We start from the raw sequence: 24,692 nt of genomic DNA on the forward strand, positions 1-24,692 counted from the left end.
GGATTCCCTTGTGTGTTGTTTGTTGTTTTTCCCTTGCTGCTTTTAATATTTTTTCTTTGTATTTAATTTTTAATAGTTTGATTAATATGTGTTGGTGTGTTTCTCCTTGGTTTATCTTGTATGAGACTCTCTGTGCTTCCTGGACTTGATTAACTATTTCCTTTCCCATATTAGGGAAGTTTTAAACTATAATCTCTTCAAATATTTTCTCAGTCCCTTTCTTTTTCTCTTCTTCTTCTGGGACCCCTATAATTCAAATGTTGGTGTGTTTAATTTTGTCCCAGAGGTCTCTGAGACTGTCCTCAGTTCTTTTCATTCTTTTTTCTTTATTCTGCTCTGCAGTAGTTATTTCCACTATTTTATCTTCCAGGTCACTTATCCGTTCTTCTGCCTCAGTTATTCTGCTATTGATCCCTTCTAGAGAATTTTTAATTTCATTTATTGTGTTTTTCATCACTGTTTGTTTGCTCTTTAATTCTTCTAGGTCCTTGTTAAACGTTCCTTGTATTTTCTCCATTCTTTTTCCAAGATTTTGGATCATCTTTACTGTCATTATTCTGAATTCTTTTTCAGGTAGACTCCCTATTTCCTCTTCATTTGTTAGGTCTGGTGGGGTTTTGCCTTGCTCCTTCATCTGCTGTGTGTTTCTCTATCTTCTCATTTTGCTTAACTTACTGTGTTTGGGGTCTCCTTTTCGCAGGCTGCAGGTTCATAGTTCCTGTTGTTTTTGGCATCTACCCCAGTGGCTAAGGTTGGTTCAGTGGGTTCTGTAGGCTTCCTGGTTGAGGGGACCGGAGTAGTGCCTGTGTTCTGGTGGATGAAGCTGGATCTTGTCTTTCTGGTGGGCAGGTCCACATCTGGTGATGTGTTTTGGGGTGTCTGTGGCCTTATTATGATTTTCAGCAGCCTCTCTGCTAGTGGATGGGGTTGTGTTCCTGTCTTGCTAGTTGTTTGGCATAGGGTGTCCAGCACTGTAGCTTGCTGGTCGTTGAGTGAAGCTGGGTGCTGGCATTGAGATGGAGATCTCTGGGAGATTTTCGCAATTTGATATTATGTGGAGCTGGGAGTTCTGTTGTGGACCAATGTCCTGAACTTGGCTCTCCCACCTCTGAGGCACAGCCCTGACACCTGGCTGGAGCTCCAAGAGCCTGTCATCCACATGGCTCAGAATAAAAGGGAGAAAAAGAAAGAAAGAAGAAGATAAAATAAAATAAAGTTATTAAAATAAAAAATAATTATTCAAAAAAAATTTTATGTAATTAAAAAAAAGAAAGAAGAGAGCAACCAAACCAAAAAAATAAATCCAGCCATGATAAGAAGCACTAAAAACTATACTAAAAGAAAGCCCAAACAAACAGAAAAAACAAAACATACAAAAAAACCTGGACAGACAGAACCCTAGGACAAATGGTAAAAGCAAAGCTATACAGACAAAATCACACACAGAAGCATACACATACACACTCACAAAAAGAGAAAAGGGGGAAAATATATATATATATCATTGCTTCCAAAATCCACCTTCTCAATTTGGGATGATTTGTTGCCTATTCAGGTATTCCACAGATGCAGGGTACATTAAGTTGACTGTGGAGATTTAATCCACTGATCCTGAGGCTGCTGGGAGACATTTTCCTTTCTCTTCTTTGTTTGCACAGCTCCTGGAGTTCGAATTTTGATTTGGACCCGCCTCTGCATGTAGGTTGCCTGAGGGCGACTGTTCTTTGCTCAGACAGGATGGGGTTAAAGGAGCAGCTGCTTCGGGGGCTCTGGCTCACTCAGGCCGGGGGGAGGGAGGGGTACGGATGCGGGACGAGCCTGTGGCGGCAGAGGCCAGCGTGACGTTGCACCAGCCTGAGGTGCACTGTGCCTTGTCCCGGGGAAGTTGTCCCTGGATCACGGGACTCTGGCAGTGGCGGGCTGCACAGGCTCCCAGGAGGGGAGGTGTGGAGAGTGACCTGAGCTTGCACACAGGCTTCTTGCTGGCGGCAGCAGCAGCCTTAGCGTCCCATGCCCATCTCTGGGGTCCATGCTGATAGCTGCGGCTCGCGCCCATCTCTGGAGCTCCTTTAAGCAGTGCTCTTAATCCTTTCTCCTCGCGCACCAGGAAACAAAGAGGGAAGAAAAAGTCTCTTGCCTCTTTGGCAGGTCCACACTTTGTCCCGGACTCGCTCCCGGCTAGCTGTGGCGCACTAGCCCCTTTAGGCTGTGTTCACACCGCCAACCCCAGTCCTCTGCCTGGGATCCGACCGAAGCCCAAGCCTCAGCTCCCAGCCCCGCCCACCCCGGCGGGTGAGCAGACAAGCCTCTCGGGCTGGTGAGTGCCGGTCGGCACAGATCCTCTGTGCAGGAATCTCCCCGCTTTGCCCTCTGCACCCCTGTTGCTGCGCTCTCCTCTGTGGCTCCGAAACTTCCCCCCTCCACCACCACTCACAGTCTCCGCCTGCGAATGGGGCTTCCTAGTGTGTGGAAACCTTTCCTCCTTCACAGCTCTCTCCCACTGGTGCAGTCCCGTCCCTATTCTTTCGTCTCTGTTTTTTCTTTTTTCTTTTGCCCTACCCAGGTACGTGGGGAGTTTCTTGCCTTTGGGGAGGTATGAGGTTTTCTGCCAGTGTTCAGTAGGTGTTCTTTAGGAATTGTTCCACATGTAGATGTATTTCTGATGTATTTGTGGGGAGGAAGGTGATCTCCATGTCTTACTCTTCCGCCATCTGGAAGCTCCTCCTCCCTCAAGTGTTTTTACAGAAAGCCTTTAGTAACAGTATTATCCCGAATGCTTCACTGTTTTTTTGTTTTGTTTTGTTTTTGTTTTGCAATCTGAAAAAGCCAATCCGTGTTCGAGGAAGTAACTTGAAACCAGTGGTTTCAGACAAGACAAAATGACAAGAAACAGTAAGAAACATGAAAGGGAGGGACAGAGTCTGAGTTGTGCCTCATTGTGGTTGCAGTGAGGATAATTGTTAAGAAAGGAGTTGAAGTGGAAGGAAGGAAGAAATGAAGTGAAGAACGTGAGAAGAGTTGAGAGCTTGTGAATGCAACTTGAAGATAGGTGCATTAAGTCCAGTGGAAAATGGTGGCATCCTTGGCTAGGGGATTTGAAAAGGCACAAAAGGGAAGCAGCCAGTTTGCCGAGGTGTTGTCACGGGATTTTGTGACTGATTGGAAGTGTGTGATGGGTAAGAGGAAGCACCCTCGGATGACTCCTAGAATTGAGACTCTTGGGCTCTTTTGTGAGTTTCTAACCTCATAACCACAATTTCTTGTCCATATTCCAATTACTCAATTTTTATTATTATCTGATTACTTTTAATATCTAATAATTCTAGACTTTCAATGACACAAGTGTCTTCAAATAGTAGTGGTAGGAAAAACTGTAGGAAATGAAATTACATAGAAATTTTAAAAAATTTGCTGTCCTTTTGTGGGAAATGGATTACTATATAAGTGGAAGTATGTTGCTAGGTATCCTTTTGAATTCCTTTTGCTCTGTGAGTCGTAGAACATGATGTTTCTGAGTCACTGGGCTACAGCAGATCTGACTGTGAGATACAGTTTACGCTGAGGGGTGGAGGGTGGGCATGCCAAATAGATGGAAAAAATACTATCTCTCCTGAGAAGCACCCAATCAAGATGATAATTTGGAACTCAAATACAAATTGCTAAAAATATTGACTAAATAGCACTATAATCTCATATGGAATTTCTCTTTGTTTAATAATTTTGTTCAGATAAACTTGTCAAGTATAAAATAGATACTTACCCGAGATATCTTTTTCTGTGAGACAGTGACATACTTAGAAAAGGAGACCTACATATAATGTGAAAATGTTGGCAGAACCGTATTTGTGGTTTTAATCTCCTACTCCAAATGATTTCTTCTCCAAAACTGATTTTGATCTCTAACATACTTCTAAGCAATACAAGTATTAGGTGAGGAATGTAAAGGAGGGACATCATCATATTTTGGGAAATTTTATGAGAATTCAATAGTTTTTTTAGGTATACTTCAAAAATATCTTAATGTGTGGTGTGGAGAGCTGATTAAGCAATTATTGGATATACTACGGGTCTGACACAAATGCATTAATGCTATTATTAATATTACAGTCTATGAATATATTCTAATGTTAATACATATGTTCTAACATGAAATCAAAATCTGAAACTAATTCAGATTATAGCTTTATGCACTAACAACATGTTCCTTAATCAAAGACTATACTATTTGATAGAAAACATTTTTACATTTTTTAAGCTAAAAATATGAAATGAAAGGAGGAATACAAAATAAATTCTATGTAGGGATATTCATCTATGTTTAAAGAGTTTAACAAGTTTGGTGCATGCATTTTAGCAGAGGAAAGGACAGAACTTGACCTCTGCTAGTTGAACAAAGGCTGGCATTGTGAGATTTACTTTTCTGGCATTTATATTCTATTGACCTGAAAAGTTTGATAATCTCATTAAAATTGGGAGATTAGAAAATCAGAAAAAATATGAGGATGGTAGCAATGTTAAACTAGTAGGACCCAAGGAGTTCACGTGTTTTAAAAACTTAAAAATTTTTTTTCATCGGAGGAAGTAACTTGTAGTTATTTGCCATTCAAAGTATTTTCAAGTGCAAGATAGTGCTTTGGACCATCTTATTGGGTTGGTAAGATACAAATACGAAACTTTATCAGAAAAGTAAAACACTTATTAAAAATTAGATAACTCATAATGGAAGAGCTAGTATTAGAAGGATCTCAGTCTTCAGGTTCACTATTAAATCTACTCCAGAACTGTAATGATGGTGGTGACCACAATGTCCATGTATTGGATAATAAGCTCTTTTTTAAAAAAAATTAATTAATTAATTAATTTTGGGCTGTGTTGGGTCTTCATTGCTGTGCACGGACTTTCTCTAGTTGCGGCGAGTGGGGGCTACTCTTTGTTGCAGTGCCTGGGCTTCTCATTGTGGTGGCTTCTCTTGTTGTGGAGCGTGGACTCTAGGCACGTGGGCTTCAGTAGTTGCAGCTCTTGAGCTCAAGAGAGCAGGCCCAGTAGTTGTGGCACATGGGCTTACTTGCTCTGCGGCATGTGGGATCTTCTTGGACCAGGACTCGAACCTGTGTCCCCTGCAATGGCAGGCGGATTCTTAACCACTGCGCCACTAGGGAAGTCCCGGGTAATAAGCTCTTGTCCATATTGTTACTTACAGTACTTAACACCACCCCAAGAGACGGCTGCTGCTGTCCCTATCACATTACAAGAAGCAAAAGGAAGGAATTGATGCAACTCCTTCAAATTTTTTTCTTTTTAAAATTTATATGCTCTGAGGAAACTTTCAGCATTTCTTGTGTGTATTTAGGTAAACTGAAGCCCATATTTTAAGAGCTCTATGGCAGTCACTCTTGATTGTTCTTTAGCTCACTTTATCGAAGCTTGCGTTGGGACATATCTGTGTAATTAACAGTTGAGGAAGGGAGGTCCCTAATCAGATAACACCGTATGAGAATAACATGTTAAAATATAACAAGCAGACCACTTTAATACTTCTCAACTACATTTAGGATTAGGCAGTCCAATTAATTTTGATCCATTTGATGCTGTTCTCTTCATTCTGGGTGAATTTTATTCTTATAATGTTACTTGTTATCACTATATTTAACATAGAGGAGGGCCTTGCAGGAGGGTTTTCACTTCTAAGCCTTTGTCTCTGAGTGGTTTCAAAATGATAAATTTGTGGCTTGGTGGGGGTGTTATAATAAAAGAGGGGAGAGCACAACAAAAAAAACAAACAAGACCAACTTCACAAACGGCAGTGTGGTTTAATGACAGCCACATGTATTAATAAAGGGTCTCACAAGTTTGATGCATAAAATTTAGCCACAGAAAAGACAAGAAACAGCTTCTACTAGCCAGAACAAAGGCTGACATTGTACGATTTCAGTGGCATAATATGCGGGCTTCAAATAAGAGTTCTGGTCAGTGGGACATAAAGGAAGTGCTTCATTAGCTATCACAGTGCATACCTCCCAGGCCTGTACCATGGGGCAGCACGCAGCAAGGGCATGGGCGCAAAGAATGAGCTATTCACTTAGGTTTCATAATCTTGCTCTGTTTCAGCCTCCTGGGTTGACAGCTTTCAAGTTAAGCATGGAAGGCTCTAAAGAAACAGTCCTACATTCTTCAGTGATAGAGTTTGTTTTTGGAAAATGCCTATCTAAAATAAGGAGATAAAATAAGTTAAGCCTGTGAGCTCAATTTATAGAATTAGATGTCTTTCCAGAGCACAGTGATATGTTTATGATTACTTTGAAGACTTCAATAAAATACTTCTACAGAAAGATTGGTCTCAGATGAAATTATTTGTAATTTCTGTCATTCAACCCTATGCAATCATATGAATATTCATTGTACAGTGAAAGCTGACTTTGTGAGTAGGAAAATTACAGTAACATGCTTTACAAAGATATTGAGTAGAGGAAAAATAATTCTATGCAGTAATTTTCAGGAAAACCACTGTGAATTTTGATCTTTTTCCCCAGTCATCCAGAGCCACAGACCTCTGTCCCTCAAGGAGAACACAAAACTATTTAACTCAAATTCAAATCAGTGGCAAAATTTCTGAATTCATTTCATATATCCTCTGTGCTTTGAAGAGAAATACATTATATTTAGGTTCAAATTTATATGAATTTGCTAGATGCCAAGGTCAATCTGTAATAGTATTGCCAGAAGGCTCAGGAACCTAACTGCATAAAATTGCATAAAGATGCTGAGAACAGCTCTGAAGTTAAACTACAATGAAGGGGAAATAAATAAGGCTAGAAAACCTATGTAATGTGTTGTTAACATAGAATTTTCAAAACAAAATGGCAAAAGATATCATATAATTCAAATTCACACTTAACATTTTTTTTGTGAAGAATATCACCATTGATGCCCTTAAATATATTGAAGATATTTATTTCTAAAATAACTGAGTTATTTATGACCTACACTTCTTTGGAATTTTACCAGATACTCAGATGAAGCAGTGGGAAGTCATTGTTTAATGCCTACAAACATTAAAAATCCTGAAATACACCAATCAAAATATCTTTAAAAAACTACATAAAATTAAAAATTTAAATTTTACTTATTTTCCAATAAGAACAATAATTTCTAACTTAAAATACTAGATGTAAACAATCTACAGGCTGGTCAGTCAAGTTCGTGATAGTGGCAGAACTATAATTTGCACTCATAAAGGCTCCTAAATAAAACAAATATGCTTAATTTACAGAGAAATAAAGTGATACTTACTGTAATGTAGCTCTAGGTACACCTATAAGGCAGTTTGTCTTAAGTCCCTGTACTTAACAATTCTATTTTTCTCACATAGCAAATCACAAGCAGTTTTATACTAAACAGCTACCCCAGAGGCAGACTGTCCAATTAGCCCTTGATCTGGTTTTCATATATATCACCTGTTATAGGTTGAATTATCTCCCCCCCCACCCAAATTCTTATGTTGAAGTCCTAACCCCCCAGTACCTCAGAATGAGGCTTTGTTTGGAGATAGGGTGTTTACAGAGGTGATCGAGTTAAAATGAGGTCATTAGGGTAGGACACCAATATGGCTGATGTCTTTCAGAAAAGGTGAAATTTGGACACAGAGACATGCACACAGGGAGGATGCTGTATGATCATGAAGATGGCCAGCTACTGGTCAAGGAGAGAGGCCTGGAAGATATCCTTCCTTCACAGCTCTCAGCATCATGGGTAGGTTGAGGAGATGACTATCAGTGAGATAGCACAAGGGGATTCTGTATCCTGATTTTGGTGTTGGTTACATGAATGTGTTAAATGTGTTAAACTTCATAGAACTGTACAGCAAAAAAAGAAACAAGCCAATTAAAAAAAAAATAACCTTAATAAAATAAAAACCTACTCTAAAGCTAAACTAGCAAGCTATAAAATAAAAATGTTGAAATCTGTAGCATTCTAGTACACAAATAAAAACCAGTTAGAAAATATAGTAGAAGAAATAATGTATGTTACAATCACTAAAAGAAAATGTATAATATAAAACAAAATAAAATACATAAACTTAAAAAGAAAGGGACAAAACCTAAATGAAGAAAATTACCTAAAAGATGCCAAAATACCCTTGAAGACATGAAAAGATACCATATTTCTGGATAGGAAGACCCAATTTTAAAAATCCCCAATGTTTATAAGTTCACTGCATTTCAATAAAATAACCATACGTTCTTTTCTTTTATCCTGGAGCAAGACAAGTTGGTTATAAAGTTCATTTGGAAAAGTAAACAAGAACTTCCAAGAAGTTCTTGCAAATGGAGGAGAGGGCTCTGGCCTTATGAGAGGTTAAAACATTATAGAGCCCATTAAAACAGTATGGTTTGGTATGTGAATAGAAAAACAGACCAATGTACTAGAGTTGAAAGTCCAGAAAAAAAAAACCCTAAGTGCATATGGGAATTTATGTTAAAGGCAGCACCTAAAAACAGTGGGGTAACAAAGAACATTTTAGTAAGTATTGTTGGGCTCACTGGATAGCCATATGGAAAAATATAAAATTAAACTCATTCTTCATACTGTAATAGAGAAGAAACCATAAAAGAATCAGAGTTTTAAAGCAAGGGAATAAAAAGAATCACAAGTACAGTAAGAAAACAAGAGTGAGTTTCTTTATAACATGGGTGTAGGGAAATTTTTTCTAAATGTGACAAAGAATCCAAGAACAATAAGGAAAATGATTTATAAATTTGCTCTATGAAATAAAAAATCAAAGTTTTGCATGGCAAACAGCATAAGCAAATAAAAAGACAAACTGGGAAAATCATGTAGAACTTACGTCACAGAAAAATAAATAATATTTTGATATTAAAGTGCTTTTTAAAAATTGAGAAGAATAAAAAAGAATCTTATGGAAAATGGGTAAAATAAGTGGATAGACAGTACACATAAAAAGAAATGTAGGGGATTCCCTGGTGGCGCAGTGGTTGAGAGTCCGTCTGTCTATGCAGGGGACACGGGTTCGTGCCTCAGTCCGGGAAGATCCCACATGCCGCGGAGTGGCTGGGCCCGTGAACCATGGCCGCTGAGCCTGCGCGTCCAGAGCCTGTGCTCCACAACGGGAGAGGCCACAACAGTGAGAGGCAAAAAAAAAAAAAGAAATGTAGATGTCCCTTATACACATGAAATGGTGTTTAATCTTACTTAAAATAAGAAGAATTCAATTTAAAATTACACTGAGATACCATTTCTCTTCCATTAGCATCACAATAATTTATAAATTTGAGCAATCTCCTGTTGTCTAGGCTCTTGGAAAGAGCTCCTCTCACGCGTTTGCTGGCGGGACTGCAAAATGTACACCCCCTATAGGGAGGAATTTGGAAATACTTGGAAAAGCTACATATACCTTTATCCTTTGATCCAGTAATCTCGCTCCTAGGAATCTTGTTTGAGATACACCTCCAAAAATACGAAGAAAAATTTGATTTCTTATAATCACAAAAAGCCCATCAAAATGTGGGAACAACTGTGGGAAAAAACATTCTCACAATGGAATACCATGTAGTCACAGAGATATGTCTATAGGTTGATATGAAGTGATATCCAGAATATCTTTTTAAGAGAAGAAACGAAAAGGATGTGAAGCAACGTGTAGAATATGCTGAACATATAGATATACATATATAATTTTTTTGGTAAGAAAGGGGATTCAGATATACATTGATTTATATTTTCAAAAAGAAACTTGTAAGGATAAATCAAAAACTTTAAAATAATGATGTTCTATAGGGAATATAACTATAAACAGAGAAGAAAGTTCTGCCTGCTCCATTTTTTTCTTTTCAGTTTTTTAACTTGTGGAAGAGACACGAGAACAGTATCTGCCAAATGCAGTGAATGGACCTTGTTTGGATTCTGACTCAAACACTGCAACTCGCAAAATGGATTTTCGAGACAACCAGAAAGATCTGAATACAGAATAATTATTAGGTGATATTAAGGAATTATTATTGTGTTTTAGATGTGGTAATCATAATAACCTGGTTATGTTTTTTAAAAGGCCTTACCTGCTGGAGATATAAACTGAGCTATTACGGACAAAATAATAGCGTATCTTGTATTTTTAAATACTGCAGGAGGGAGGGTGTAAAAAACTGAGGAGGGGGATAGATATCTCAAAAGCCTTAACGTTAAACGTTATCTTTGCAAAACAATAGCTATTAAAGTAAAACACAGCTCTTCATAAGGCAATTCATCAATTTCAGAAATATAACAAAACTGAAGACACAGGAAAAAAAGAATGTGAAGACTGAGATATTTGTCTGGTATAACATTTTTCAAATATGAAGAACAGCCACTGCACAGTAAATGGAAATTGTTTTTTTATCATGAATGATGTAAGATTCCTTACTCCACAAAAATTGTGTCTCACAGTGAGATTTCTGATACATTCAACTTAGACCCTTAGGAGAGGAAATAATTTTTCATTTTGCTTGTTCACAGAACCAAGCACAGTGCTGTGTAGTTTATGTAGAGGGCAGGCTATTTTTAAAGGATCTGTCAAGTTAATTTCCCTTATTCATAAACTAGATTCCCTCTTGGTATTCTGTCCACCACAAAGGCTTTGGGAAAGGGTACAGACCAAATGCCACCTTGGCAAGGAGGCCACTGTGATCCCTCAGAGGAGAAGTGCTTGCCTGGCAGGAAGAAGCTGAAAGTTTGCCTTTCTCCCTCCAAGGAAAGAGAAATGAGAGAGAGAGAGAGGGACTCCGATAGGAAGACTAATATGTTTTGACCTCCTGTCTCTGGGGTTAAGCTCCATAGCTGCAAAGCATATTTGATTGTTGAGGAAAAGCTGGAAGGAGAGCTTTTGCCCTGCTCCCCATTAAGAACGATGGAGAGAAGAGACAGTGACAGCAGGACAATAAAAATAGTGCCATGGCAGGCTTAGGCCTGATTTGTCTCTTTCCCTCCTATGACTTTCCGCATCCACCCCGGCAACTTTCAGTCACAATGTGGTTTCTAAAGGACCCCAACGTTCCAATCAGCCCCTAAGAGATGTCAAGATGCTTGAGATTTCTGGAGGAGGGGCTGGCCACAGGAAGTCGCCTGAGTGATGACCAGGTTGCAAGGGTTCTAGGCTATGCTGTGTGTACCAGACCACATTCCCCTTTTCCTCTATCACATCTCAGCAGGTCTTTGAAAGAAACGTACCTGTGGGTGTCAAGATACAGGCAAGAGAGCCAGGAGAGGGTTTGACAAGTTCCAGTAGCCTAGGATTGTGTCAGGGTCCTGGAAGGAACCAGACTAACTGTGCCTTGGTGGAAAACAGCACACATCCAGGCACCACCTGCACCGTGCCGTGGAGACCAACAAAAAGATTTGCACAAAGTTAAGGCCCCCTACACCAACTGCCCCAAAGATAATAAAGATTTCCTTTCTACAAAGCACTGTCTTGGGAAGGAGGAGAGGGAAGGAAGGGATAGCTCTGTTAGAGAGTCATATTAAGTCATATGACTGAAGATTTGACAAAATGAGACTGACTAACATGGGAATACCTGGCATATGCTTAATTATCAGGTTAATGGTTTTCCATAGCTACTAAAATGAGTGAGAACTTGTAAAAAAGATAACATTAATAACAGAAAATTAAAATGCAGCATGTTCTTGGCACATGTAGATGCTGATTGGATAATTCTTTTTTATAACTTTTTTTTAGTTTTAGTTAAGTTTAGTTTTAGATAATTTCAGTTTTGCAAAATATTCTGAACTTCATAGGTATTTGCTAAATAAAGAAGCGATTATATAACAAAGTTATTGAAACACTGAAAGATTTCTATGAATTTTCTGGGACAGCTATAAATGTTTCCTGTTAATTCCTCGATCTTTCTTTTCCTGATAAAAACAAAAAAATGTTTAAAATGACATGCTACTTTTTTTTTTTCCTGCAAAGCTTGATAAAATCTGCTTTCAGTATAGTGAGTAGGAGTGACTTGTATCCATTGGGATAGTAAAAAGATTTTAGATAAGATGGAAAGTTGCAATTCCCTACTCCCTTTTCCCCTTTATATATTCCTGGGTTTTGTTTTGTTTTTTTCTCTCACTTGAAACATCTAAAGTAAACAAATTAGTTTAAGAGAACACACTTGTTCACAATTCTCTTAAGGATTTCTAAATTATATGGAATATATATATGTATATATATATTTTTTGCCAGTACTGCTTAAGGAATGTTCTGAGATTTTCTTTTCACATATATATCACTGACAATTCTCACATACAAGGAAGAGAATAGGAAAATATTATTTATATTTCACATATAGAAGACTGACAACAAGAGTGTGGATTTTAAGTAGTGTCATCTGTAAGCTTTATTCTGTGATAGAGTTGAAACGTAAAGAGAATAGGTTTATACAAAGAGTAAGTTTCTGTGTTTAAAATCAAACTGACTTCTGTCTTCATGAGTCATTTCTGATAATGATAGTACGGTTGAGCTATTTTACTTCCTTAGATAATACATATATTAGAATGTTGAAGAGTTTACTGGGTCCAGCTGGTTATTACAAAGAAATTGGTTAATTTAGCAAATTTACTTGCTTCTAGGATAAAGTTATTTTTATAAAATCGAGGTATTTATAACAGTATATTTTTAAAAATTTAAAAGAGATTACTCCAGATATTTAGCATATTACTAGATGTGAATATACTTTAAAGCACAGCTCCCTTGCTCAATGTTTTGGGGAAAATGTGTGCTATAGTGAATTGTGTGTAAATATGAATGTGTAAATATTTCAGGGAATGATGGATACTTTTGAAACAAAAATTAAAAATGAAAATCTTTAACCTTGAACTGGAAATTAATTGGAATTAACCACAAATTATCTATTACCTCTTTTTAAAGATTAATATTATAGGATAAAATATGATTTGGGTGGAATATATGAAGTTGGAATCTCTTCAATATGAAGCTGGCTCATATTTGAGAGATGCTTTTTGAACGTTTCAGACTTTTGACTCTTTGCCAAAGTGAGCACTTTGGGAATAATATTAAATATATCTGGCTAGACTCGAATAACACCCCTCCCAACACCGCTACTACCACCCCCACACACACCGAAGGAAATGAGCAAGGAAACCCATTCTCTTGAAATTATCTCAGATATTTACTAAGAGCTAGACTCAGATATTTATTAAGATCTAGAAAAAGTCAACCTTCAGAGTTAACATTTTATAATTTCTGAGAATAGTTAATAAAACTCTACCATATTTTTAAAAAGTCTGTTGTAAAAGGATGTATTATGAGTAGCAGCCTAATTTGGGGGGTTCAGGAAGAGGAAAAGACTGAAGTTCCTTGAGCTTTTAGTACTTATTCCACAAGATCCAGGCGCGGACCTGTGTAAGGTAATACTTCTGTTTCCATAACCATTCAGCACATTTACTCAACAGAGATTTATCGAGCACCTCCTATGTATCAGGTACCTGCTGACTGCTGGATAACACTGACAGGATTTCTGCTTTCACCGGGTTTTTAATCTGGGGGCGATGTGGAAGGCATTCTCAAGTATGCATAAAACACAGTTGCAAACCCGGAAAGAAAGGCTGTGCTGTAAAGTGTTTGGGGGCAGGGATGGGTATGAAGCACTTCCTGAAAAAATGGGACTTGAAAGAGGAGCGGTAATTAACCTTACGAAGAGGGAAGAGGAGTGTTGAAGTGCCATTCAGAGAGCCACTGCCTGAACAAAGACCTGAGGAACTGTGACTGGGAAAACTGCAGTGTTCCAAAATGCTACAGCACAAAAAGCTGTGCAAGATGAGGCTGGAGAAATAATATGTAGGAGCCGTGCCACTCAGGAGTCTTACAGGATGGTTTCAGAATTTCGAATTTTATCCTAAGGCGCGGTTTACGATTAGATGATCTCTTGTCTATCTGATTGGCAGATACCTTTTGCTTGTGTTTTTTGGCCAGCCGGATGTTTTTTTGTTTGGGTTTTTTTTTTTTTTTTTTTGAAGGCGAGGCGTGCACTCTCCGATTAGTCAGAGGCCGCCTTTCCCTGTTGCCCTCACACACATGTACATTTTTTGACCCCTAGGGAAGGGGAGTTTGCAACGTTTTCTGGAGGATTATTAGATTTTGTACTAAAATAGCACTAAAGAGAAGACTCCGGAGAGCGAACGGAGAGGGCGGCGCCGACAACCCAACAGGAACAATGCAGGCAGAGTCGGTTCTGGGGAGGGCGGGGAAGGGGAGGAGCGAGGCGCCTCAGCGACCTACTGCGCATGACCGCCCCTGGTTGCCAAGGCAGCGGGAAGGCGTTGCCCGGAAGCGTTTACTTACGGAACCGTCAGCTCCAAAACCCATCCCCAGGGGTTCAGGACTGACTAGTTCCTGAGGCAATCTTGACCACCGCAAAGCAGATGAGGAGCAGAGCCTGATGCAATGTGATGGCCATCCGCCTAGAAGCCCGAGGATTCAGAGAAGCAGGGGAAATTGACCCAGACAGACATCGGGACTATGGCAGACTTTTCTAAGGAGACCTTTGAGTCCTTTACTGATGAGGCACAGAGTTCCAGTTCATTCAGTTCCTCTGGAGGACGGCAGCCCTGGTCCTATGCCTCTGGGAGTAAATACGAGAGTGGAACGCCGACTCCACGCTTGCAATATGGAGACAACCAATCTGAGTTTTCACACTTCAAAAACAATGAAAAGATGTTGAGCAGAAAATGGATCAACAACCTCAAGGGCAAGGAAATGAACTCTGGACAGTACCAACCAGACACTAAACTTGAAACAGAAATCACTCAGGCATCCCTTGAAGAATTGAATGCCCTGCAGTCTTTCTGCACCGTTAAGATAAACCTGATCCATCGTAGTGCGACCTCTAAGGGGAAAAAGAGCAGCAGACATAAAAAGCTGCAGCTTGGATCGGATGCAGAGGCTCCAGAGGTAGATGCCTTAAACTGTACTGTCCCCGATGAGCTTCTGAACAGAATCTATTTTAAAAACATGAGGACAACACCCAACGAGGTGGTAACAGCTAAGCAACACATTTCTTCTCGGTGTCCCAACTGTAACAGGAAAAGAGCAGAACTGGCCCAATCTGCCTTCCTGAAACAGAAGAAGACTTTACTGGAGTCACTTCTACTCCAAGAGAAAATAGATGAACATCTTCATATGAAAGACTTTCTTACCCTTATTGGAGAAATACATCAGAGCCTTCCCAGGCTTTCCGATGACCCCAGAATAATCTGGGAAAGACTGAAGGAGAAAAGTCAAATTGGTTACTCTGGTTTTGAAAGGTCAGATATAAAGCAGGAGATGTAGCAGAATGGAAATAGTGCTTGTCATCGCCTTTTTGTCCGCCAATTTTCAAACATCTTACTCTTAACTAAACAAGGGATGGTGTTTATTAATGATAATGTGTAATGTGGATAAATGTTTTGTTGTGTATTTGAATAATTATCATCATTTCTGTAATAGGAGCAGAGCATTTGGCCTGACCGTTAGCACGACCGTTATCGCGAGACCCTGAGCCACCAGTCAGCTCGCAGTGGTGCTCAGGGCAGAGAGTGTGGTGAGAGGCGAGAGGCGGTTGCAGGGCCCGGGACAGGCCGAGGGCCGGGTCCCGCAGAGCCCCAGGGCCCTCACCGCAGCCGCCCGCTAGCCAGGCCCAGACCTTGAAGCAGCGAAGCAGCAGCGAACCCCTCCCCCATCCCAACGTCTGCAACCTAATGGCGGCGGGCGGTCTTCATGGGTCGCAGTCCGTGGAGGCCTCAGCAACTGGAGTATATGGACACTGCTGTTGAGGTAACAGCTTCAACCTGCTTCAGTCTCTCCATTCAGGTTTCAAAAGTTGGTGCAGCTTAGATCAGTTGTCTCCCCCTAGGAGGTGGCCAGAGGCCAGGGTTAAGTTGCACGGACATTGCAGGTCATTAGTTCAGGTCCACCTCAGTGGTTGGGCTCTTCTCAAAGAAGGGCAATTTCTGTGAGCTGGGGATTCACCTGATGGGCATTTGCTACAACACGTATTCCTGTCGATCGTATACAAATGATTCTGTCCAGGTTAAATGAAAAGCCTGAGGGCCGGCTTGGGTCCGGGCCGGCTGGGTCCTGGCCGCCTGGCTCCCTCATTGATGATGGCTGGGCAGAGTCTGGGGACCTGGCCCTGAGGGCGCTGCCACCTGAGATCTGGCCCCTCACCCAGGCCTGGACGCTGGCGGGAGGACTCAGACTGGGTGCTGGATGAAAGCTCCTGGGCAGGGTAACTGGCCCGCGCAGGGACCCCCTCCTGTAAGCCAGGGCCTGGACCTCGGAGGGTGAAAGTTGAGCCTTGGGACCTTGCCCTTTCTTGTCAGAACAGAGAATAACATTTGTTTCGATGGAGGTTTATAAGAACACAGTGACCTGGCCTCAAGAACAAAGGATCTAACACCAAGAAGTTTGTAACAACTAACCATGCCCCTCCTTATAAAAGGGCTATAAAAGGGCTTTGCTGAAAGCTTTCCAGGTGTCCAGGGTTTTTAAGGCATGAGCCACCAGTCTCCTTGCATGGCCCTGCAATAAACCTTTCTCTGCTCCAAACCCTGATGTTTTGGTATTGTTTGGCCGCAGTGTGTGCTGGGCTCTCGGACTTGCGTTTCATAATATTTCTACAGGTACTCTGGAAACTTAAGAGTTTACTGTGCTTCCTTCACAGATTTGAGGACTAAAGACTTTCCACCCAGTATTTTCAGATTCTAGAGGGCAACATTTTATACTTGGAATAGTTACAAAGTTTTTATAACAACGCAGGAGAGAGATGCTGGCAATTTGGACTAGGGTTTTGACAGTACAGATAGAAATAGAGATCTAAGAAGTACTCAGGAGGTAATAATTGACATTCTTTGGTGAAGAAATGGATATGGAGGGGTTAATAAAAGGTAAATGTTAAGAATGGGCTTCCCTGGTGGCGCAGTGGTTGAGAGTCCGCCTGCCGATGCAGGGGACACGGGTTCGTGCCCCAGTCCGGGAAGATCCCACATGCCGCAGAGCGGCTGGGCCCGTGAGCCATGGCCACTGGGCTTGCGTGTCCGGAGCCTGTGCTCCACAAAGGGAGAGGCCACAACAGTGGGAGGCCCGCGTACCTCAAAAAAAAAAAAAAGAATGTTACTAAGTTTCTGACTGGTGCATTTGGATGAATGATAATTCATTAAGATAGGAGCATTGGAAGACGATGATGTTTGATTAAGAGGGTGATTATTTGGACATCGTTAGTTTGAGGAATATTTGAGACATTCTTACTGAGAGGTTGAGAAACATTTGGTTATTTGTGCCTGCGATCTGGAGAAAAGGTCTTGAGGGGGTGGGGATCATTGGCATATATGTCATGATATGTGAGCATATATGTGAGCTCTTCTAGAAGAAAGGAGAATGACAGGAGAAGAAGGGCTATGACCAGCTCCTGAGAACTTCTACCCACCAATTAATGGCTGGGTAGAGGAGAATAAGAGAGCAAAGGAGGTTGAGAAGAAGTCATCATAGAAGGATAAAGGAAACCAGGAAAGAGTTGTATCAGAGAGACCGAAGAAAGAGAACATTTCAAGAAGGATGGGTTGTCTAAGCATGCCAATGCAACAGAGTTCACAGATGATTTAGTCATGTGTTGGCTTCTTTGACTTAACAACAGCAACTTCAAAAAAGTTGGGCTGACTGACAGTAGATTGAGGAATAAATGTAAGCTAAGGAAATGAGGAATACAGGTATAGACTGCTTGAAGTTTAGCTGTGGAGGGAAAGCAGGAGAGGTAATTTTTCTATATGTCTAACACTTAAGCTATCACGGTCAAAAATTTGTAAAAATCAGCAAAAAAATAGCCTTTGTATCAGCAAAAAATAACCTTTGTATCATGTCAATATTACTCTTTGCCTTTAGACCTTCATTTATGTATTAAGATACTCTTTTTTTCCCCAAAAAACTTAGTGTATTTTCTCTTAGTCATTCCTAAATAAAATGGGAAATAAAATCATTACCATTTTCACAGTAACTTTTTATTGAAATTCACGTTACATCTTGCTTTATCTTTGCCATCTTAATATATTCACATTTCTCATAATCAAAATGCTGAATAATTTCTCCATTAAGGGTCATAATTCACCCTTTAGTCAACTAAGTCTTCCGGTCCATGCACAAGAGATTTTTAGAATTTGTTTAGGTCTTCTTTAATTTTGAAAGAAATGTTTCATAGTCTTCAGCATACAAAAGTTGTGTGCCTCTTTTATTGAATTTATTCCTAAGTATTTTACTCCATTGTTTGCTATTGTAAGTGAATTTTTTCCAATCCAGTTTCTTTTTGGATGTTCATTGCTAGTGCATGGAAATACAACTGATTTTTGCCTGTTGATTTTGTATCCTGAAACTGCTGCTGAATTCATTGATTTGCACTAACAGTTTTAAAAAATGGATTGTGTGGGATTTTATAGCTAGAAGATTATGTCATTTGTAAACAGAGATAGTTTTACTTCTTGCTTTTGATTTGGATACTGTTTTTTTCTTCTTGCCTAATTGCCCTGGCTCTAACTTCCAGTACTATAATGAATAGAAGTGGTGAAGTGGGCATTTTGTCTTGTTCTTGATCTTAGGGGAAGAGCTTTCAGACTTTCACCATTGAGTATGTTAGTTGTGGGTTTTCCATAAATGGTCTTTTTCATTTTGAGGAAGTTCCCTTCTATTCTTAGTTTATTGAATGTTCTTATTTCATTAAAGGGTGTTTCATCAGTTGAGATGATCATGTGGTTTGATGTACTCTTTATCCCAGTCTAAAGCCTCACCTTCTTTGGACTCAGCCCATAACCATGAAACACTGACTAATCAGAATTAAAGGCTGTAGTCTGTATGCTAAGGTACAAATATAAATTCATATTATAACACTTGTGTCTTAATAATCTTTTCTTTCTTACTTGATTGTGAGCAACTGGAGGATGGAGTTGATACCATCTTACATGATATCCACGGGGGTTAGCACAATGCCTGGCACAGGACGGTGCTCAACAAGTTTCACGGGTGAAAGAAGAAGTGCATACAAATAATGACATTTAATATGTCTTTTGCATCAAAAGAAGAAAATAATCTAGCATACTCTTTTCTGTCAATGTTTTGCCTTTGTGTAGCTGTTTTCTGTAATTTTTCTCTCTCCATGGCTTGGATTCCCTTTTTTTTCATGTATATACATACTTTTTCTCAGTGACAAATTAGAGGAAAAGTTTTTGATAAGATAGCTTTCCCTATGCAGCCAATTAATACAGTATTCATTTAAAAGAATTAATATAAAAATATCTTTCTGGAATTCATATTTTCAGGTAGAAAAAACATTTATGTGAATTAATTTTAAAGATAATTCATGACTTTTTGCAATTTTGAAAAGAGGTACAAGTTCTTGATGCTCAAACTTGAGAATAGTGTTTATTGTCTCTGAACAAATTCAAAAGGAATGAATATCCTTTCTCCAGACTCTTTATAGTTGCACCCAAGAGATTCCAGTATAGCTGGAAAACAAAGTCCATCAGATCAGATGCTAAGAAACCATTATTTCCCCAATGCACTAAAAATGTATCTGGCAAAAAATTGTATCTGGCAACCTGGTACAGGATTATACAAATATGCAATTTATATAGCTATAATATATAAATTATATAAATACACATCTATTTAGTTTATGTTTTTATCTAGATTTTTTATCAAAAAAATTTCTGCTCTAAGAAACAAATCTATGCATTTAATGAGTGTTAGAAAAACGAAATCCTTGGAACAGAACTAAGTGATGTGTCAGGCTGAGAGAAAGAAAATTCGGTCCTGAACATCTGAGTCATTCAGATTCCAATCTCAGAACTGTTTAGGAATGTTTGGGACACCCAGCTCTGAATACCTCCAATTTTAAGCATGTTAGTTTATTTCATGATGAAGCCTAATATAGTAACTTAGTTTTTTCTGCAGCAACATAGCTAAACAGGCTGCAAAGAAATAAGAATTGTGGCTCTACATGAGTGTGGGCTCTCCCCCAATTTTTTCTGGAGTTGACAAATGAAAAGTACATACACAAATAGTTAACTGTGAAACATAAAAAGAAAAGATAGCTGAATTCTCAGTTGATAGTACCCTTTGCAGTAGAGAATTTCACAATTTTCAGTAGACTCAAATTACAGTGGAAATTGCACAATTCTATCAGGGTGACTCAAATAATTCTAAAGCCTAGTTTTGAGGAGCCCACTGTTGAGGTATTAACAGAGGTTTAGGAGAAAGTATGTTGTGGTCATTCCACCCAAAGTTTGCTTTGGATGTCAAGATTGATGACCCCACACAAAGCCTGAGAAGGTATGAAAAGGTCCATTACTCATGTAATGAGAGCTTCCAGGGGGCACAGGGCAAGCTCCCAAGCTGATCTAAAAATGGCTAGGCAGAGAGGAAAGAGGACTGGTTTGCCTTTTATTGTGATTAAGGAGGGGGGCTGAGGTAAGGATTCCCATCTGTGGGCTGGGCTTACATGGTCTGAACTTCCTGCCAGTCCCAGAGGGACACCTGGGCTTTCTTATCAGCTAGTCCAAAGGTGGAGCAGGACGATGGGCCTTGGAAGTTTCTGACCATCAAACATCAAAAATGGAATCAGACTCTTTATTACAGGTCATCCCTGATGTTTGATGATAAAAATGTCACGTTTCATTTAATTAAATTTTATCTTGCTTGAGTATGCCGTAAGGGAGTTCTGTGAGGCTTGTAGCCTGAGACTGACAAGGGTGGGGAAAGTTCCACTGAACACCTTGTTCAAGAGCCCAGCATTGGATAATTTTAGAAGTGAAATGGTCACCCTTAACATCTGGAATGCCAAAGTGGATAAAGTGAGGCCTGTATTGTGGCTTTAATATGACACATTGATTTATATTTTGGGTATCTGTGAGGAAAGAGACTCCTACAGTTATTTTCCCCAAGGATGGAAGCCTTGGATAAGTAATTGTTGTGGTTACCATTGGTGGAACCAGGTCACTAGACCATTGGTGGAACCAGGTGGCTAGACCATTGGCAATGGCCTGAGAGTCTATAAACACGCACCAATGGAGCCACTTATTGGCCAGGGTAAGATGACTTCCTGAGGTTCAGTTAGTTTTGAAGGTGCTTGGATCCCATCCTTTATCAAGGATGTCTGGATTAAGGAATGAAAAGCAGCAGATCTCCAGAAAGCCCCATGACGTGCAGTTTTGATGCTGTCCATAAAGTGTACAAACTCCCGTTGCTGTTCACTCATTTGATCCCAAGGGGCTCCCCAAATAGCCAAGGGTTCCAGAGAGGAGTGACCTCTTCTGGCACCTAGTCAACTGGCAAGAGACTGAGGACAGAAGAGGCCACCCTTTCCTGCAGGTGGGATACACCAGAGGACCCAGACTTAGCTCTATCCTGTAGGTAACACTTCTGCTTAGCAAGGAGGCCTTGATGGCTGATCTGAGCTTATAGAAGGCTGCCTTCCTGATCCATGGAAAGGTATGGAGCTGCACAGGCTCAGGGCCTGTGAGAACCTCTGTTTCCAGGGCACTCAGTATGCAGTCCCCAGTTGCCATGTGGCTGAGGAGAGCAGTTTCTCACACCAGAAATCCATGGGCAACTTTTTTGGGGGGGAAGATTTATTTATTTAACATCTTTACTGGAGTATAATTGTTTTACAGTGATGTATTAGTTTCTCCTGTAAAAGAAAGTGAATCAGCTATACGTATACATACATCCCCATATCCCCTCCCTCTTGCGTCTCCCTCCCACATTCCCTATCCCACCCCTCTAGGTGGGCACAAAGGACTGAACTGATCTCCCTGTGCTATGTGGCTGCTACCCACTATCTACTTTACATTTGGTAGTGTATATATGTCCATGCCACTCTCTCACTTTGTCCCAGCTCACCCTTCCCCCACCCTGTGTCCTCAAGTCCATTTTCTATGTCTGCGTCTTTATTCCTGTCCTGACCTAGGTTCCTCAGACCATTTTTTTAAAAATTCCATATATATGTGTTAGTATATGGTATTTGTTTCTCTCTTTCTGACTTACCTCACTCTGTATGACAGACTCTAGGTCCATCTGCCTCATTACAAATAACTCAATTTCATTTCTTTTTATGGCTGAGTAATATTCCATTGTATATATGTGCCACATCTTCTTTATCCATTCATCTGTTGATGGACACTTAAGTTGATCCCATGTCCTGGCTATTGTAAATAGAGCTGCAGTGAACATTGTGGTACATGACTCTTTTTGCATTATGATTTTCTCAGGATATATGCCCAGTAGTGAGAAGGGTGGGTTGTATGATAGTTCTATTTTTAGTTTTTAAGGAACCTCCATACTGTTCTCCATAGCGTCTGTACCAATTTACATTCCCACCAACAGTGCAAGAGGGTTCCCTTTTCTCCACACCCTCTCCAGAATTTATTGTTTGTAGATTTTTTGATGATGGCCATCCTGACCAGTGCGAGGTGATACCTCATTATAGTTTTGATTTGCATTTCTCTAATGATTAGTGATGTTGAGCATCCTTTCATGTGTTTGTTGGCAATCTGTACATCTTCTTTGGAGAAATGAGATTCTCTATGTATAGTATCATGTCATCTGCAAACAGTGACAGTTTTACTTCTTGTTTTCCGATTTGGGGTGCTTTTATTTCTTTTTCTTCTCTGATCGCTGTGGCTAGAACTTCCAAAACTATGTTGAATAATAGTGGTGAGAGTGGGCAACCATGTCTTGTTCCTGATCTTAGTGGAAATGGTTTCAGTTTTTCAACATTAAGAATGATGTTGGCTGTGGGTTTGTCATATATGGCCTTTATTATGTTGAGGTAAGTTCCCTCTATGCCTGCTTTCTGGGTGGTTTTTATTATAAATGGGTGTCGAATTTTGTTGAAAGCCTTTTCTGCATCTATTGAGATGATCATATGGTTTTTCTCCTTCAATCTGTTAATATTGTTTCTCACATTGATTGATTTGCATATACTGAAGAATCCTTGCATCCCTGGGATAAGCCCCACTTGATCATGGTGTATTATCCTCTTAATGTGCTGTTGGATTCGGTTTGCTAGTATTTTGTTGAGGGTTTTTGCATCTATGTTCATCAGTGATATTGGCCTGTAGTTTTCTTTTTTTGTGGCATCTTTGTCTGGTTTTGGTATCAGGGTGATTGTGGCCTCATAGAATGAGTTTGGGAGTGTTCCTCCCTCTGCTATATCTTGGATTAGTTTGAGAAGGTTAGGTGTTAGCTCTTCTCTAAATGTTTGATAGAATTCGCCTGTGAAGCCATCTGGTCCTGGGCTTTTGTTTGTTGGAAGGTTTTTAATCACAGTTTACATTTCAGTGCTTGTGATTAGTCTGTTTATATTTTCTATTTCCTCCTGGTTCAGTCTTGGAAGGTTGTTTCTTTCTAAGAATTTGTCTGTTTCTTTCAGATTATCCATTTTATTGGCATATAGTTGCTTGTAGTAATCTCTTAGGATCCTGTGTATTTCTGTAGTGTCACTTGTTACTTCTCCTTTTTCATTTGTAATTCTATTGACTTGAGTCTTCTCCCTTTTTTCTTGATGAGTCTGGCTAATGTTTTATCAATTTTGTTTATCTTCTCAAACAACCAGCTTTCAGTTTTATTGATCTTTGCTATCGTTTTCTTCATTTCTTTTTCATTTATTTCTGATCTGATCTTTATGATTTCTTTCCCTGCCACCTTTAGGGCTTTTTGTTCTTCTTTCTCTAATTGCTTTGGGTGTAAGGTTAGGTTTTTTATTTAACATGTTTCTTGTTTCTTGAGGTAGGATTGTATTGCTATAAACTTCCCTCTTAGAACTGCTTTTGCTGCCTCATGTCGGTCATCATGTTTTCATTGTCGTTTGTTTCTAGGTAGTTTTTGATTTCCTCTTTGATTTCTTCAGTGATCTCTTGGTTATTTAATAGTGTATTGTTTAGCCTCCATGTGTTTGTATGTTTTACAGATTTTTTCCTGTAATTGATATTTAGTCTCATAGCGTTGTGGTCAGAAAATATACTTGATAAGATTTCAATTTTGTTAAATTTACCAGGGCTTGATTTGTGACCCAGGATATGATATATCCCTGGAGAATGTTCCATGAGCACTTGAGAAGAAAGTGTAATCTGCTGTTTTTGGATGGAATGTCCTATAAATATCAATTAAGTCCATCTTGTTTAATGTATCATTTAAAGCTTGTGTTTCCTTATTTATTTTCATTTTGGATGATCTGTCCATTGGTGAAAGTGGGGTGTTAAAGTCCCCTACTATGATTGTGTTACTGTCCATTTCCCCTTTTATGGCTGTTAGTATTTGCCTTATGTATTGAGGTGCTCCTATGTTGGGTGCATAAATATTTACAATTGTTATATCTTCTTCCTGGATTGATCTGTTGATCATTATGTAGTGTCCGTCTTTGTCTCTTGTAATAGTCACTGTCCATTTCCCCTTTTATGGCTGTTAGTATTTGCCTTATGTATTGAGGTGCTCCTATGTTGGGTGCATAAATATTTACAATTGTTATATCTTCTTCCTGGATTGATCTGTTGATCATTATGTAGTGTCCGTCTTTGTCTCTTGTAATAGTCTTTATTTTAAAGTCTATTTTGTCTGATATGAGAATTGCTACTCCAGCTTTCTTTTGATTTCCATTTGCATGGAATATCTTTTT

The 24,692-nt window shown here is 39.5% G+C and overlaps 2 protein-coding genes across 2 annotated transcripts in view; one reads left to right on the forward strand and one right to left on the reverse strand.

Moving 5' to 3' along the window:
• The window catches only part of DLC1 (DLC1 Rho GTPase activating protein), a 475,727-nt gene that overhangs the window by 428,808 nt on the left and 22,227 nt on the right, over positions 1-24,692 (reverse strand). The window lies entirely within an intron of this gene.
• Positions 13,994-16,955, forward strand: CUNH8orf48 (chromosome unknown C8orf48 homolog). Its single transcript, XM_024765031.1, has one exon. The coding sequence runs from the start codon at positions 14,519-14,521 to the stop codon at positions 15,326-15,328; it is 810 nt and encodes a 269-aa protein (XP_024620799.1). The 5' UTR covers positions 13,994-14,518; the 3' UTR covers positions 15,329-16,955.

The sequence above is a fragment of the Neophocaena asiaeorientalis genome, unplaced genomic scaffold (assembly GCF_003031525.2).
Source record: "Neophocaena asiaeorientalis asiaeorientalis breed wild unplaced genomic scaffold, Neophocaena_asiaeorientalis_V1.1 scaffold14, whole genome shotgun sequence".
In the NCBI taxonomy this organism is placed as follows: domain Eukaryota; kingdom Metazoa; phylum Chordata; class Mammalia; order Artiodactyla; family Phocoenidae; genus Neophocaena; species Neophocaena asiaeorientalis.

Coding starts and splice junctions, on each gene's coding strand:
- CUNH8orf48 (XM_024765031.1), top strand. CDS start 14,519: ATGGCAGACTTTTCTAAGGAGACCTTTGAGTCCTTTACTGATGAGGCA.